This window comes from Muscardinus avellanarius, assembly GCF_963383645.1.
Source record: "Muscardinus avellanarius genome assembly, chromosome: 22".
NCBI classification, from domain to species: domain Eukaryota; kingdom Metazoa; phylum Chordata; class Mammalia; order Rodentia; family Gliridae; genus Muscardinus; species Muscardinus avellanarius.
This window is the reverse complement of record NC_137808.1, coordinates 6,852,897-6,867,853: the sequence shown is the minus strand read 5'-3', so window position 1 is coordinate 6,867,853 and position 14,957 is coordinate 6,852,897. Positions and strand designations below refer to the sequence as shown.

Here is a 14,957-nt window from a genome sequence, read left to right as displayed (position 1 = left end):
GAATGAGCCAGCTGAATGAACAGTCATTACCTGGAATGTTGCCAGTCCTGCGGCAAAGGGAAAATGAGACAGTAAACTCTGGGCTGGCCCTAAAGTTTCTGCTCAGAAGTGACACATGGCATCTGAATTCTTATCTCATTAGCCAAAATAAGTCAGAAGGCCCCACGATGTTGGTTGGGGAGGAAAATCACTCCTCTCATACGGGAGGTGGCGCTGCAAGGTGGAAAATAGGTTTTTAAAAAAAACAGTGCAGGCCGGGCGTGGTGGCGCACGCTTGTAATCCCCGCGCTTGGGAGGCGGAGACAGGAGGATCGCGCAGGTTCGAAGCCAGCCTTGCTGGCGTAAGAGACCCTGTTTCAAAAATATAAAATAGGTCTGGGAGTGTAGCCCGGAGGAAGAAGGGCTTCCAGGAACCCCAGTACCACCAAAAACAAAAAACAAAAAAAAAAAAAAACAGTGCAGGAATGAACCATCCTTGCCTTCCATCCCATATGACTTGACGTTTGCTCTCGTGGCTTCCCTCCGACCTCCAGTCACCTTGTGATGTCCACCTGCTTCTTTGATGTTGATGGTCACCGGTGGGGTGCCCTTGGCTCTTTATTTCCTGTTCTGTAGACTTCTTAGGGTGATCCCATCTACTCCTGTGGTATCTGTAGCCATCACCTCCACCTCCACATCACCTGTGAATTCTCACGTTTACATCTCTAGCTCCACACTTGAGTAGTCGGCTGTCTACTACAGAACGTCTTCCACCGACCTCCCAGGGCGCACACAGACTGGAACTGTTCACTGTCTTCACACCACTTCCAGATCTACTACTGCTCCTGCTTCCCGGTGCAAGACACAGGCACACCATTCTCCTGGCTTCCCCAGCCAGCACGTTGACACGACCTTCAACCATCTGTCAACCATCAAGTTGTACTCAGTCTAGTTCCTAAACATTGCTCAAGCCTGTCCCTTCTGGTCCATTCTCAACGATTCTGGCTTTTGACCCAGCTGAAAGAACAACCACTATTTGAGGGCCATGGTTTTGGTCTCTCAAACCCATTCTCCATGCTATATACAACTATGCTGCTGCTGGTGGGTGTGTGTGTTGGAGATTGAATCCAGGGGCATTCTGCTTCTGAGCTATACCTACAGTTCTATTTTATATTTTATTTTGAAACAAGGTATCACTAAGATGTGGAGGGCCTCGATGAGTTGCTGAGGTTGGCTGGAACCTGTGATACTTTTGTTTCAGTCTCCCAAGTACTGGGATTACAAGTGTGCCATCACACCCTGCTTTCATGCTTTTTATGTGTGTATGTGTGGCACTGGGGATTGAACCCAGGGCCATTCCACCTTTGAGCTATATCTTTTTTATCTTTTTATCTTTTTAAAATTTTCTGTGGCACTGGGGATTGAACCCAGAGGCATTCTACTTTGAGCTACACCCCCAGCCCAATGTCCTCAAACCTGTGCTGTGATCCTCCTGTCTCAGCCTCCTAAGTATGTGATTGAAGCGTGTGCTACCATACCCAGCTCCAGCTTCAAGCTGTTTTTTTTTGTTGTTGTTGTTTTTTTGCGGGTCTGGGGATGGAACCCAAGGTCATTTGACCTCCGAGCTACAGCCCCTGCCCTATTTTTGTGTGTGTGTGGTACTGGGGATGGAACCCATCTACCTCCGGGCTACACTCCTAGACCTATTTTATATATTTCTTAAATTTGGAAACAGGGCTGGCTTCAAACCTGAGCGATCCTCCTGTCTCCGCCTCCCAAGCGTGGAGATTACAAATGTGTCCCACCACGCCCGGTGTCCCTGCCCTATTTTTTATTCTTTATTTTGAAACAGGGTCTCACTCACTAAGTAGCTGAGGCTGTCCGCGAACCGCGATCCTCTGGTCTCAACTTCCCAAATACTGGGATTACAAACGTGTACCACCACGCCCGGCTTCAAGCTGCTTTTTATATTTATTTATTTGGTACTAGGGACTTGAACCATTCTACCTCCAAGCCACATCTTCGGCCTGATTCTATTTCTTATTTGGAAACAGGGTTTCACTATATTACTAAGAGCCTTGCTTAGGCTGGCTTTGAACCTGTGAACCTCCTGTCTTAGCCTCTCAAGTACTGGTGTTACAAGTATGTGCCACCATACTGCTTTTGTGTGTGTGTATGTGTGTGGTACTGGGGATGGAACCCAGGGACATTCTCCCTCTGAGCTACACCTCCAGCCCTATTTTTTATTCTTTATTTTGAAAGAGGTCTGAGTTGCAAAGGGCCTAAGTAGCTGAGGCTGTCCGTGAACCCAGATCCTCCGGTCTCAGCCTCCCGAATGCTGGGATTACAAGCGTGGGCCACTGCGCCCGGCTCCATGCTGTGTTTTTATAGTACACAAAGTATGGCCGGGCGTGGCAGCGCACACTTGGAATCCCAGCATTTGGGAGGCGGAGACCAGAGGATCGCGGTTCGCAGCCTCAGCTACTTAGCAAGGCCCTTCGCGACTCAGTGAGACTGTGTTTCAAAAATTAGAGAAGGCCGGGCATAGTGGCGCGCACTTGTAATCCCCGAGCTTAGGAGGCGGAGACAGGAGGATCATGTAGGTTCAAAGCCAACCTCTCTGGCTTAAGAGACCCTGTTTCCAAATAAAATATAAAATAGGTCTGGGAGTGTAGCCCAGAGGTAGAAGGGCTTCCAGGAACCCCAGTACTACCACCAAAAAAAAAAAAAAAAATTAAAGAGACTAAAAAATAGGGTTGGGGTGTAGCTCAGAGGTAGAATGCCCCTGACTTCCATCTCCCATACCTCAAAACAAAAAACAAAAAAACAAAAAAAGAAGTACGCTGCTTTTTTTTTTTTTTTTTTTTTTTTATAAAACACAAATCCTATTTTGTCAATCTGTAGCTCAAAACTCCGTGACGACTCTCGGATGCTCTGGGGATAAGGAGACCCTTCCTGACCTGTCGCATGACGGCTTGAGCCTCGGCCCTGTGCAGCGCCTGCCCGGCACTTGATTCTTCGTGCACTAACCTTCGCTCCCTAAACACGCCGCCGATATCTTCGCTCAGGGCTTTTGAACATCCATACCCCGGTGCCTCGATTGCTCTTCCTTCCCTGGGCCACTCGCGCTTGTTCTTTAACGGTAGGCTGGGCATCACTTGCTCCTCCCCTTCCGACTGAGAAAGCACGAAATGACAGTTTAGCCGAGAGGTTAAGAGAAAGCACTCTGGAACCGGATGGCCCAAGTTTTTTATTTTTTTTTTTATTTTTTTTTTTTTTCTGGCTCTGGGGATGGAACCCAGAGGCATCTGACCTCTGAGCTACACCTCCTGCCCAAGTTTTTATTCTTTATTTTGAAACAGGGTCTCACTGAGTTGCAGAGGGCCTCACTCAGTAGCTGAGGCTGCCTGCGAACCATCTGGTCTCAGCCTCCCGAATGCCGGGATGACAAGCGTGCGCCCCCACGCCCGGCTCGGATGGCCCAGTTTTGAAACCTGGCTGTGGTGTACTAACCGTGGCACTGAGATCTCACTTCTCTGTGCCTCTGATGCCTCATGCATCGTTAACGAGTCGCTATTACATAAGGCAATGAGTGAATAAATCTACAGAAGGCACTTAAGTAGCGCCCGACACACTGTATGGCTCAACCCATGTGGCCATTACTTTGATGCATCTCCACAGCACCCTATAATTACCTGTGTAATTAGTCACAGAGCAATATCATCCACAGCTTACTTACTTGACCACTTTTCTGCATTGTAAGGTGGGATAACTCTCCAGGGCTCTAGTTCCTGTCATGCAGTAAGCATTTATTAAACTTTTGTAGCCAGGTGTGGTGGTGTATGCTTATAATTACAGTACCTGGGAGACTGAGACAGGAGGATCACAGGTTCAGGACCACCCTCACCTACTGAGTGAGGCCTTCCACAACTTAGTGATACCCTGTTTCAAAACAAGTCACTAAAATAGGTCTGGGGTGTAGCTCAGAGGTGGAACACCCCTGGGTTCAATCCCTAGTAGAAGAAAAAAAAAGGTAGAGACAATGAGAAGGAAAAAAAGGACAGAACATGAGGTTCAGCGTGACAGGTGGAGGTGACATAAGGGGGGCAGGTAGTTGCTTCCTGATGCTTCTTCCTCATTTCCACTCAGGTGCCCGGTCCTGGGCAGCAGCCACCTCTTGGGGTGGGGCAGGTAGCTCAGGCCTGAGCTAATCAGCCCAGTCCCACCCTTTGGGCATTTACTGGCTCAGGACTAGGCATGCCACCCAATTAGGGCTCACGAATGCACACAGGCTTGCAAGAAGGCTGTTGGGAGTTTTTCCTTTTTCAGTACTAGGGATTGAATCTAGGGGTGCTCTATTACTGAGCTGCATACATCCCCAGCTCTTAAGGTATTCATTTAGTGGTACTAGGGACTGAATCCAGGGGCATTGTTATCTCTGAGTTATGTCCCTATCCCTATTTTATTCATTTTTATTTGGAAACAGGGTCTCACTAAGTTGCTAAGACTGTTCTTTTTATTTATTATTATTATTATTATTATTATTATTTTGGTGGTACTGGAGGGTGGAAGCCAGGGGCTTTCTACCTCTGGGCTACACCCTCAGGCTAAGACTGTTCTTGAAACTGCGATCTTGTCTCAGCCTCCCATTTTACTGAGATTACAGGTGTGTGCCACCATGCTAGGCTCCTTTTTATTTTTCTGGTATTGGGGATTGAACCCGAGGGCATTCTACCTCTGAGCTGTTAGCCCCAGGCTTATTTTTTTATTTTTATTTTGAAACAGTGTCTCGCCAGGTTGATGAGAGTCTATCTCAGCCTCCTAAGTACTAGGATTATAAACATACAGCACCATGCCTGTCTCTCCTTTTTATTTTTACTTCAGGGGCTCACTGAGTTACCCAGGCTGAGCTTGGACTTGGGATCCTCCTGCTTCTGGCTCCCGGGTTGCTAAGATTATAGGTGTGCACCACAGTAATTATCTTCTTTCTTTCCTAAGAGAGCTTCAGAAAAAAATTTCTGTGCCCCCAAAGGGGCCAGGGAAGTATAAAGCCCTTGAAGCTGTGATTATAAGGCAAGCCAGCCTGAGGGTGATGGCAGCACTTTGCTTGAAGGACAGAGAGAGCAGCGGGGCCCGACGGGGCGGGCAAGCGCAGCCGTCCTGTGGTACTCGAGGGCTTCTCGTGGGTTTCTCTGCAAAGCGTCTCTCTCAGGCTCCTCACCCAAGCCACTCTGCCATGCACCTTCATGAAAAACAAAAAGAAGAGTGAAAAGCCTAATCCAGAAGAATGCTGCTGCAGCGCTGTGAGCTCTCAAAGGGAACAGCAGGGCTATGGAGAGAACCGGACGGCAGAGGCCCAGCCGCCCCGGCCTCCTGGCTGTGTGGTCACCAGCACCACAGCACTCACCTCTGACTCCTGAGTGCTACAAGACGCGAGGCCCTCACACTTCCGGATGTAGAGAGGACTCTCTACATAACTGAGTCTCATGCATACATTTCAAAAAACCACGTACTAGCCGGGCGTGGTGGCGCACGCTTGTAATCCCAGCATTCGGGAGGCTGAGACCGAAGGATCACAGTTCGCGGACAGCCTCAGCTATTTGGTGAGGCCCTCTGCAACTCAGTGAGACCCTGTTTCAAAATAAGGAATAAAAAATAGGGCAGGGGGTGTAGCTCGGAGGTCAAATGCCCCTGGGTTCCATCCCCTGACCTGCAAAAAAACAAAAACAAAAACAAAGACAAGTACTAACAAACTTGGATCTCTTCAAATCCAAGCCAGGGGTCAACATAACAAATGCTGTTCTAGTAAAAAGGATCAAAGTCTTTATTCGTCTATACATAACATATATAAAACAAGGAAAATATCAGGGGTTTCTCCTCAGCCATCCTTTCCACATTTTGTTCAGCTTTAGTGAACCATACACCACCGATTTCTTCACACCTAAAAGAGAGAAGAGAGGGTGAGAAAGTGAAGGCTTCTGGGTAGGCACACTGCAAGAGTTCCAGTGACGCAGAGACTCATCTCTGGAGCGGGACAGCAGTGGCTGACCAGGCCGACCAGGGAGCTGAAGGTTAAACTGAAGGGCACAGTGTAAAGTCGAGGGAAAGAGATTTTGATTCAGGCATCTGTTGAAACAGTGATATTGTTGTCAACGGTACCTGAGATTCTGGGATAAGCGAGTTTTTTGTTAGGAGCCTGTTGGCAGCCTTTGGACTGTGAAGCTCTTTTAAAAAGGAAAAAGGCAGCGCCGGGCGTGGTGACACATGTTTGTAATCCCAGCATTCAGGAGGCTGAGACAGGAGGGTAACAGTTCGAGGACAGTCTCAGCTACTTAGTGAGGCCCTTTGCAACTCAGTGAGACCCTGTTTCAAAATAAAAGAATAGGGCCGGGCATGGTGGCACGTGCTTGTAATCCCCGCGCTTGGGAGGCAGAGACAGGAGGATCGCGCAGGTTCGAAGCTAGCCTCGCTGGCATAAGAGACCCTGTTTCCAAATAAAAATATAAAAAATAGGTGTCTGGGAGTGTACCCCGGAGGTAGAAGGGCTCCATTCCCAGTACCACCAAAATAAATAAATAAATAAATAAATAAATAAATAAATAAATAGGGCTACGGGTGTAGCTTGGAGGTAGAATGCCCCTGGGTTCAATCCCCAGCACCACAATAAATAAATAAATAAATAAATAGGAAAAAGGCAGGAGACAGATAAGAGTCTGTTGCTGCTGGGTACCCGCTCCCTTCTGCCTCCTCACAGTGCCTGGTTCAGCGACTGCAGCCCTTGCTTCTGTGGCTCCACGGGTAAATGACAGTGGGCCGTCTGTCCGTCCACCACAAGCTGTTCCTCCAGGTCCCACTCAGGTGCGGAACCCCTTCAAGATTCCTTCCTTCCTTCCTTCCTTCCTTCCTTCCTTCCTTCCTTCCTTCTTTCTTTCTTTCTTTCCCTCCCGCCTGCCTGCCTTTCTTTCTTTCTTCTTTCTTTCTTTCTTTCTTTTTTTGAGCTACTGGGGATTGCTATACCCATAGCCCAGTTTTCTTTATTTGGAAACAGGACCTCACTAAGTGGCCACGGCTGGCTCTGAACTGAATTGCGATCCTCCGGTACCAGCCTCCTGATGACAAGCCAGCCCATCGTGCCTGGCTCTCCCTTCAAGAGCGCTCCTCTAGGCTGGGCCATGCACCTGCACTGGCCTCCAACAGGGCACTCACCACACTGTACAGAGCTTGTCGGCTGTCTCCTGCCCCTGCCTGGGGTTGCAGGTGTGTACCACCGTGCCTGGCCCTCTTAGGATCTCTGATGGGGCTCTGGGGGGCAGTGAAAGGGAGAAAAGTAGGTACTAGTAAGACTATTAGCGAATGTGTCTGGCTCCTCTGGCCTGATCTCTCTCCTGGCTCACAACTGACAGCCTAGTGAAGAAGTTCACAGCTCCTTTCCTGCCCGCTCTCTTTTAATGATCTCCCTGGAACAGCACTCTGGTAAGCCTCGCCCACTTGAGAACTGAGACTAGGAGCTTACTCCACGAGCTGCTTTTTAAAATTCCAGCCAGAACCAACCAGAGCCCACGCAGAATCACAGGTACATGTTCAGTACAGTTACCCAGGGTGCTGAGTCATGGCCAGAGGCAAATGTGCGGACAATGGCAATTCCCAGCTCACCTTCAACGCTTAGTCACGGAACCCTTGGAGCACAAACATCTAAGGTAAATATACGAAGCAGGTGAGTGTCACCATGCAGCCATCTTCTGCCGGGTCGGGTACAAATCTCCCTTCACCACACGCCCCTCCATGGCTCTGCCAACAAGCCATTCTCAGAAAGTTTACTGGAGGGAACTACAGTAGAAAATGCACTGGAGCAGGAGTCAAGGCACGTGGGTTGTAGGCCCAGCAGGCCAGGCTGTGTGACAGCGTGCCTCTCCCTCCCTTGGCCTCCATTTCCTCATCTGCAAAGGGTTCAAGGACAAGCTTGGAATCAGTCTGCACAACTGGAAGCTGCGGGAAAGTCTGCTGCGCATGTGCACGTACGTGCTTCCGTGTAGAGGGGTCAGTTTTAGGCAGATTTTTACAGGAGTCCCATATTTGCAAACAATTAAGAACCAGACTCTTAGAAGGAGGGTCCTTTCAGCCATACCAATCTAATTTCCACGAATGCAGAAAATTTGCATGTTATGCATGTTTCTGAAAGCAGCAAAGATTCCTAAACAGAACATAAAAAAATGCTAACCATAAAGAACAAAACGGATAAACTAGACTATGTAAAATCAAGAATTTTCACCAAGACACTATTGATAGGGTGAAATGACAACCCAAGTGGGAGATTTTCACATCACGTATACAGCTGACAAAGGATCATATTTAAAGGCCGGGGTGTAGCCGGGCGTGGCGGCGCACGCTTGTAATCCAAGCATTCAGGAGGCTGAGACCGGAGGATCGCGGTTCGCGGACAGCCTCAACTACTAAGTGAGGCCCTCTGCAACTCAGTGAGACCCGGTTTCAAAATTAAAAAAAAAAAAAAATAGGGCAGGGGGTGTAGCTCGGAGGTCGAATGCCCCTGGGTTCCATCCCCAGACCAGAAAAAAATAAATAAATAAATAAAAATAAAAATAAAGGCCGGGGTGTGGCGTGGTGGTTGAGCAGGCACGCATAAGTCCCTGGGTTCAATCCCTAGCACCAAGAAATAAATCAAGGACTTTTAGCCAGACTACACAGATTTTAGTAAGAAAAAGGCAGGAAACACAAGGGAAAAAATGAACCATAGACCAAATGAGACACTTCTCAGAAGAGGACGTCCAAGTAAACACACCAAAATGCGCTCAACTGCCACAGTTCTCCAGAAAAATGTGAATTAAAAACCCCAAGATAAGCCGGGCATGGTGGCGCATGCTTGTAATCCCAGCATTCCGGAGGCTGAGACCAGAGGATCGCGGTTTGCGGACAGCCTCAGCTACTTACGCCCTCTGCAACTTAGTGAGACCCTGTTTCAAAATAAAATAATAATAAAAAAAAAATGGGGTAGGGAGTGTAGTTCAGAGGTCAAATGCCCCTGGGTTCCATCCCCAAAACCGCAAAACAAAAACAAAAACAAAAACAAAAAAAACCCTAGATAGCTGGACATGGTGGCGCAGGCTTGTAATCCCAGTGCTTGGGAGGCTGAGACAGGAGGACCGCACAGGTTGGAAGCCAGCCTCAGCTACTAAGTGAGGCTCTCAGCAACTTAGTGAGACCCTGTTTCCAATAAAGTATAAAATAGGTCTGGGAGTATAGCCCGGAGGTAGAAAAGCCCCTGGGTTCCACCCCCCAGTACCACACACACAAAAAAACCAAGATGAGCTGTGTGTAGTGGCACACACCTGTGGTCCCAGTGCATGGAGACAGAGGCAAGAGGACTGCAAGTTCAAGGACAGACCCATTAACTTAGCAAGGTCCTCAGAGAGGATCTCACTTAGTGTTAAAATAAAATAGCTTAGAGATAGAAGACCCAGGGTTCAGTTCCTAGTAACAAACGCGCGTGCACACACACACACACAGAAATAAAAACAAGACCATGATGATCCCAGTAGTTGCCTATCAGAGTGCCTAAGTGAAAAAGACATAAGCTATCAAGTACTGGTGGTCGCAGGTGGTGGGGCGCTGAAACATGAACTCTGCTGGTGGGAGTGTCAAGCCAGACAAGGGGTAGTATTTACTAATACTGAACCCCCACACGCTCTGCGATCCAGAAATCCCCCTTAAGTAGACGGCTGAGAGAAATGGATATGGATATATATACACTCACCAAAGGACAAGTACAAAAGTCTACACAGCAGCTCTACTTGCAATAGTCCCAAACTGAAAACCACCAGGGGATCCAATGAGCAGTAGAAAGGATGAATTGTGGTATATGTATTCCACACAACAGAAGTCTGCAGGGAGAATAAATGAACTCCTGCGATTCCTGCAGCACGAGCCGGCTCACTGACGTTACGAGGACTTCATGAGAGAGGCACGGAGAGGATGTAGAGCTCGAGAGCAGACAAACAGGCCGCGGTGGCGGAGGTCCCTAGCGTGCCTCCTTCGGGGACAGCGCCTGTGGGGGTGCGGGGGTTTGCAAGCACCGGTAACCTTCTGGACACCGTGCAGGTTGTGCGAGTCACTGGAACAAGCAGCAGGGTGCTCTCTGAGTTTATAATCCACAAGACCCGACTTGGCCCACATCACGTGTGTGTGTGTGTGTGTGTGTGTGTGTGTGTGTGTGTGGCACTGGGGATGCAACCCAGGGGCATTCTACCTCTGAGCTATACCCCCAAACCTTTTTTTTTTTTTTAGTCTTTATTTTAAAGCAGGGTCTCACTAAGTTGCGGAGGGCCTCACTAAGTAGCTGAGGCTGGCCATGAGCCGCGATCCTCCAGTCTCAGCCTCCCAAGTACTGGGATTACAAGCGTGCGCCACCACGCCTGGCTTGGTCCACATTACTATTACTTTTGGTTTCTGCTTCCTTTCTAGAGAGAAAGATGTGATTTAGTAATTCCACACTCCTGAGAATCCATGCAGGCTGCCTTTGAAGGAAGACAGAATGCGAAGAGAGGACTTTACTCTGTCTTATGGTCCTCGTCTTTGCTTCTTCTTCCTTGATGGACAAAGCTACAACCTCTCTGTCTCTCTCTTTATCCTTTACCAAAGATTGAGTACGAGGGTATTCTATCTCCAGCCATACTTCTAGCCCTTTTTATTTCTGACTTCAAAACAGGGTCTCACTACGATGCTGATATTCTCAGTAAGTTGCTGAGACTGCGCTCGAACCTGTGATCCTCCTGTCTCCACCTCCACGCCTGTCACACGCCTGGGATGACAGGCGTGTGCCACCATGCCTGATACCACCTCTCTTTCAATGCAGCCATCCTAAAACTCTATGTTCTGAATACCGATTAGTGTCTAAAGTTAAGACTTGATTTTGGAAGCATGCAGAAACCTGCATCAACAAATGGTTCCCGAGCCTTTTGCTCTTATACTTTCATTGGTGCCATAAATCATACGTCACAGTGACATTCAAAGTGATATACCCATACATGCACACATCACTACGCTGATTTCCAGCCTGCCGCACATGACCTACAGCAAATGTAACACATATGTAAGACCACAAACTCTCTGTGTGACTCTAAACAGATGGGTCCTTCAACAGACAAAGTTCTCCAGAAAACAAAGTTATGACGAGGTTGTACCTGGTCTCTACCTTCACATAATTCCATATTTTAGATAGTTGGTGAATAAATTAGTGAGTCCCCAAACACTATTCCAATTACTTTCCAACCATACCCAGACAAAGAAAATCTCTTCTGAAGCAAAAGTACAACTATTTTAAGAACATTTAGGCTTAAGTGAGAAATGCATCACAAAAACTACATTACTGCACGTCCTTCTTACTTAATAAGAAGGTACCTCCAAATGGGAGAAACACGTTAGTTATGAGAAATCAGACCAGAGGTAGCGAACGCTCCGTCGTGTTCCAGGAAAGCGCTGGGAAACAGCAACCGAGGCCTGCAGAACCCTTTTGGGAACAAGACTAGACCTGCCTTGGTAATTCAGTTGAATCCTTTGCAGCTACAGAGGTAAACAGTATCTTCCCCCAGAGTTAGTTCTGATTGACCAGAAAGTCAGGTGGGGGAAATAAAGCAAGGTTTCAAAGACCAGACTCGTCACCTCCCCCGACCTCCCTCGCGCGCGCCGTCCAGGCCAGAAGCCTGTGCACGAGTCTGGCTCCTCCTCCCCTTCCTTCCCCTGCCTCTGCCGACAGCACCCAGGCCCGCCCTGCGAGTCCTGCTGGGGCCGCTTGGGCTGGGTGGACCGCAGCCCTCAGCCTCTCTCCTGCAACCTGCCCTGGGGTCAGGACCTCCCTCCGCCCTCAGGGAACCGGTGCTGGGTCACAGGGCTTCTGGGCCTTCCTTGCCCGGCTTCTGCCCCTCTCTCTCCATCACACCTACCTGTGCCCACAGCACCATGCTCAGAGGGCTCCAATCTTACAAAAGGCTGCTGCTCCGGACGTGACACTTGCCCGGCTGGTCTCTTGTTACCGCGGTGCCACCTGCTCTTATCCCAAGCTTGGCCCCTTTGGTTGGTTAGCTGGCTCCCTGCATTTAACTGAACTAGAATGGCAAAGGTATTTGCTGGCTAAAAGAGAGACTGATTCTTCCTTTCTACCCATGTCAAGCAGAAGGCTGCACCGGGGAGGAAGAGAAATAACGGATACAGAGAAAGAAAAATGACAACAAATTCCCTGCAGGTGACCTATGAGCTGGATGAAAAAAATGGAGGCAGAACCTTGGATACTTCAGGCAGAAGGACCAGCAAGAGCCAGGCAGAACGACGGAAGAGGCGACAGAAGCAACACTACAGCAAGACCAGGGCAGCGCAGAGGAGAGCCGAGCTGGCCACGCAGCCTTCGGCGCGGCCCAGCCACAGACCCGCTGAGAAGGCTAGCGCCATCTGGAGTTCAAAAGAGCACACTTTATCATTCTATTAGTTTTATTTTTGTGGTGCTGGGCATTAAACCCAGAGGCATTCTACCTCCGACCTGCACCCCTAGCCTAGCCTGACTTTTTTTTATTTCTTATTTGAAAATGGGGTCTCACAGGCCGGGCGTGGTGGCGCATGCTTGTAATCCCCGCACTTGGGAGGCGGAGACAGGAGGATCGCGCAGGTTCGAAGCCAGCCGCGCTGGCGTAAGAGGACCTGTTTCCAAATAAAAATATAAAATAGGTCTGGGAGTGTAGCCCGGAGGTAGAAGGGCTTCCAGGAACCTCACGACCACCACCAAAAAAGAAAAAAGAAAAAAAGAAAATGGGGTCTTCACTAGGTTGCTGAGAGCCTCACTCAGTGGCTGAGTCTGGCTTTGAACCTGCAATCCTCCGTCTTAACCTCCCGAGTACTGGATTACAGGTATGCACCACCACACTGGGAAACTTTTAGGCAACAGGGCTGGAAGCGAGACCACCCCCAGTGCTAGGTCCTTTACATGTTTTGAGATGTGATCTTCACCACCTGGCAAGGCAGATATAGTAATCCCTGTGAAATTAGAAGTCAGGAAAGCTAGGTAACTGGACAAGTCACAGTGGTTAAATTGTGATGTGATAATGCTGGGCGTGGTGGCGCACGCTTGTCATCCCAGCACTCGGGAGGCTGAGACCTGGAGGATCACAGTTCGCGGACAGCCTCAGCTACTTAGCGAGGCCCTCTGCAATTCAGTGAGACCTGGTTTCAAAATAAAGAATAAAAAATGGGGCTGGGGTGTAGCTCCGAGGTCGAATGCCCCTGAGTTCCATCCCCAGACCCGCAAAAAAAAAAAAAAAAAATCGTGATGTGATGGTCTGGTCTCTGGGGCTCACAAGCAGGCCCTTGGCAGTTTGCCTAGCACTTCTTCATGGCCCACGATCGCTGTAGGCAGACCCACAGGACCCGAAGGGTGCCTGTCACTGCACACGCTCTGCGGGCTCAGGGCCAGTGACATGTCCACAACAAGGTGGCACAGTCAGAGAAGGTGAAGCCAGTGAGGAAGGTGGGGACAGATGACCAGCCACACCCAGGGACAGGCGGGGTCTGGCTGCAGGCTCTGCCACCCTCCATCTTCTGTTAAAGACTGAGCAGAGAGAGGCTGAGCCCAAAGGCTCACTTCAGGTTGAGGTATCAAGAGATGATGGTGGAGAGGATTCTTAAAATCATTTATTAGAGAAAAATTAAAGCTTATAAAAAACAGAATAGAGCCGGGAGTGGTGGCGCACGCTTGTCATCCCCACACTTGTGAGGCTGAGACAGGAGGATCGCGCAGGTTCGAAGCCAGCCTCAGCTACTTAGTGAGGCTCTCAGCAACTTAGACCCTGTTTCCAAATAAAAAATAAAATGGGTCTGGGAGTATAGCCCGGAGGTAGAAAGCCTCTGGGTTCCATGCCCAGGACCACCAAAAAAAAAAAACAAAAACAAAAACAAAAAACAACAACAGAATAGAGCCGGGCGTGCTGGTGCACACCTGTAATCCTAGTACTTGGGAGGCTGAGACAGGAGGACAAAAGCCTGAGACAGGTTTGAGGACAGCCTCAGGACTAGTGAGACTCTCATCAACCTAGCAAGACCCTGTTCCAAAATAAAAATAAAATAGGGCTTGAGGGGTAGCTCAGAGGTAGAAGCCTGGCTTGTGTTATGGGTTTTTGAAAAACTTTTTTCCTAGCTGGGCATGGTGGCACATTACTTGGAGTTTTTTAGGAGCTACCCGAACATCAGCCGGATGGTGTAATGAACTTTCTCTTTTCCACCCTAATTGGCAGTGGGTCAATTATTCCAGATAATTTCTGCAACAAAAGGATTAAGAATCAGAATGGCAGTTGGGTGTGCTTGGGAGGCTGAGACAGAAGGATTGCAGGTTGGAAGCCAGCCTCAGCAAATAAAAATAAAATTGGGCTAGGTATGTAGCTCAGAGGAAGAATATCCCTGGGTTCAATCCCCAGTGCCAAATACACAAAATAAATAAATAAATAAAATGAAAAGAAAAGAAAAATGCTCTTTTTATTTATTTTTTTGTACTGGGGATCAACTGTCCTTGAACCTGTGATCCTCCCGTCTCAGCCTCTCAAGTACTAAAGCTATGTGAGCGGGCCTCCCTGCCCAGCTAGAAAATGGTTTCTAATCTATACCCAGCCTAAGTATTAATATGAGAGCAGATAAGAATTTCCAGGTGCACGCAGTCTCCAAATCTATGGCCTACACACCCTTTCTCAGGGAATTACTGGATCAAGGGCTTCACGGAAATGAGACTGTGTACCAAGAGACAAGGGAAACCATTCCCATACGGGACACGTGAAGACAGTCTCCGCTGAAAGGAGAAAAAGTGTAGTACGCAGCTCAGAGCGATGTCGAATGCCCAGTACTGACGCAGCCACGGCTACGCGCCGAGTACATGAGGCGGCGAGGGCAAGCGTGCGAGTGCGGCGAGGTGGGCCCAGAGCCGAATTCTCGTC

General features: G+C 48.8%; 1 protein-coding gene across 1 annotated transcript in view; it reads right to left on the bottom strand.

Annotated features, from left to right (window-relative positions):
* Nucleotides 1-5,843: 5,843 nt before the first annotated feature.
* The window catches only part of TAMM41 (TAM41 mitochondrial translocator assembly and maintenance homolog), a gene marked incomplete at both ends in the record, with an annotated part of 40,749 nt that continues 31,635 nt past the window's right edge, over nucleotides 5,844-14,957 (bottom strand). Inside the window, one exon of the mRNA XM_080718056.1 lies at nucleotides 5,844-5,920. Coding sequence (XP_080574182.1) covers nucleotides 5,844-5,920 — 77 coding nt within the window. The remainder of the gene's footprint in view (nucleotides 5,921-14,957) is intronic.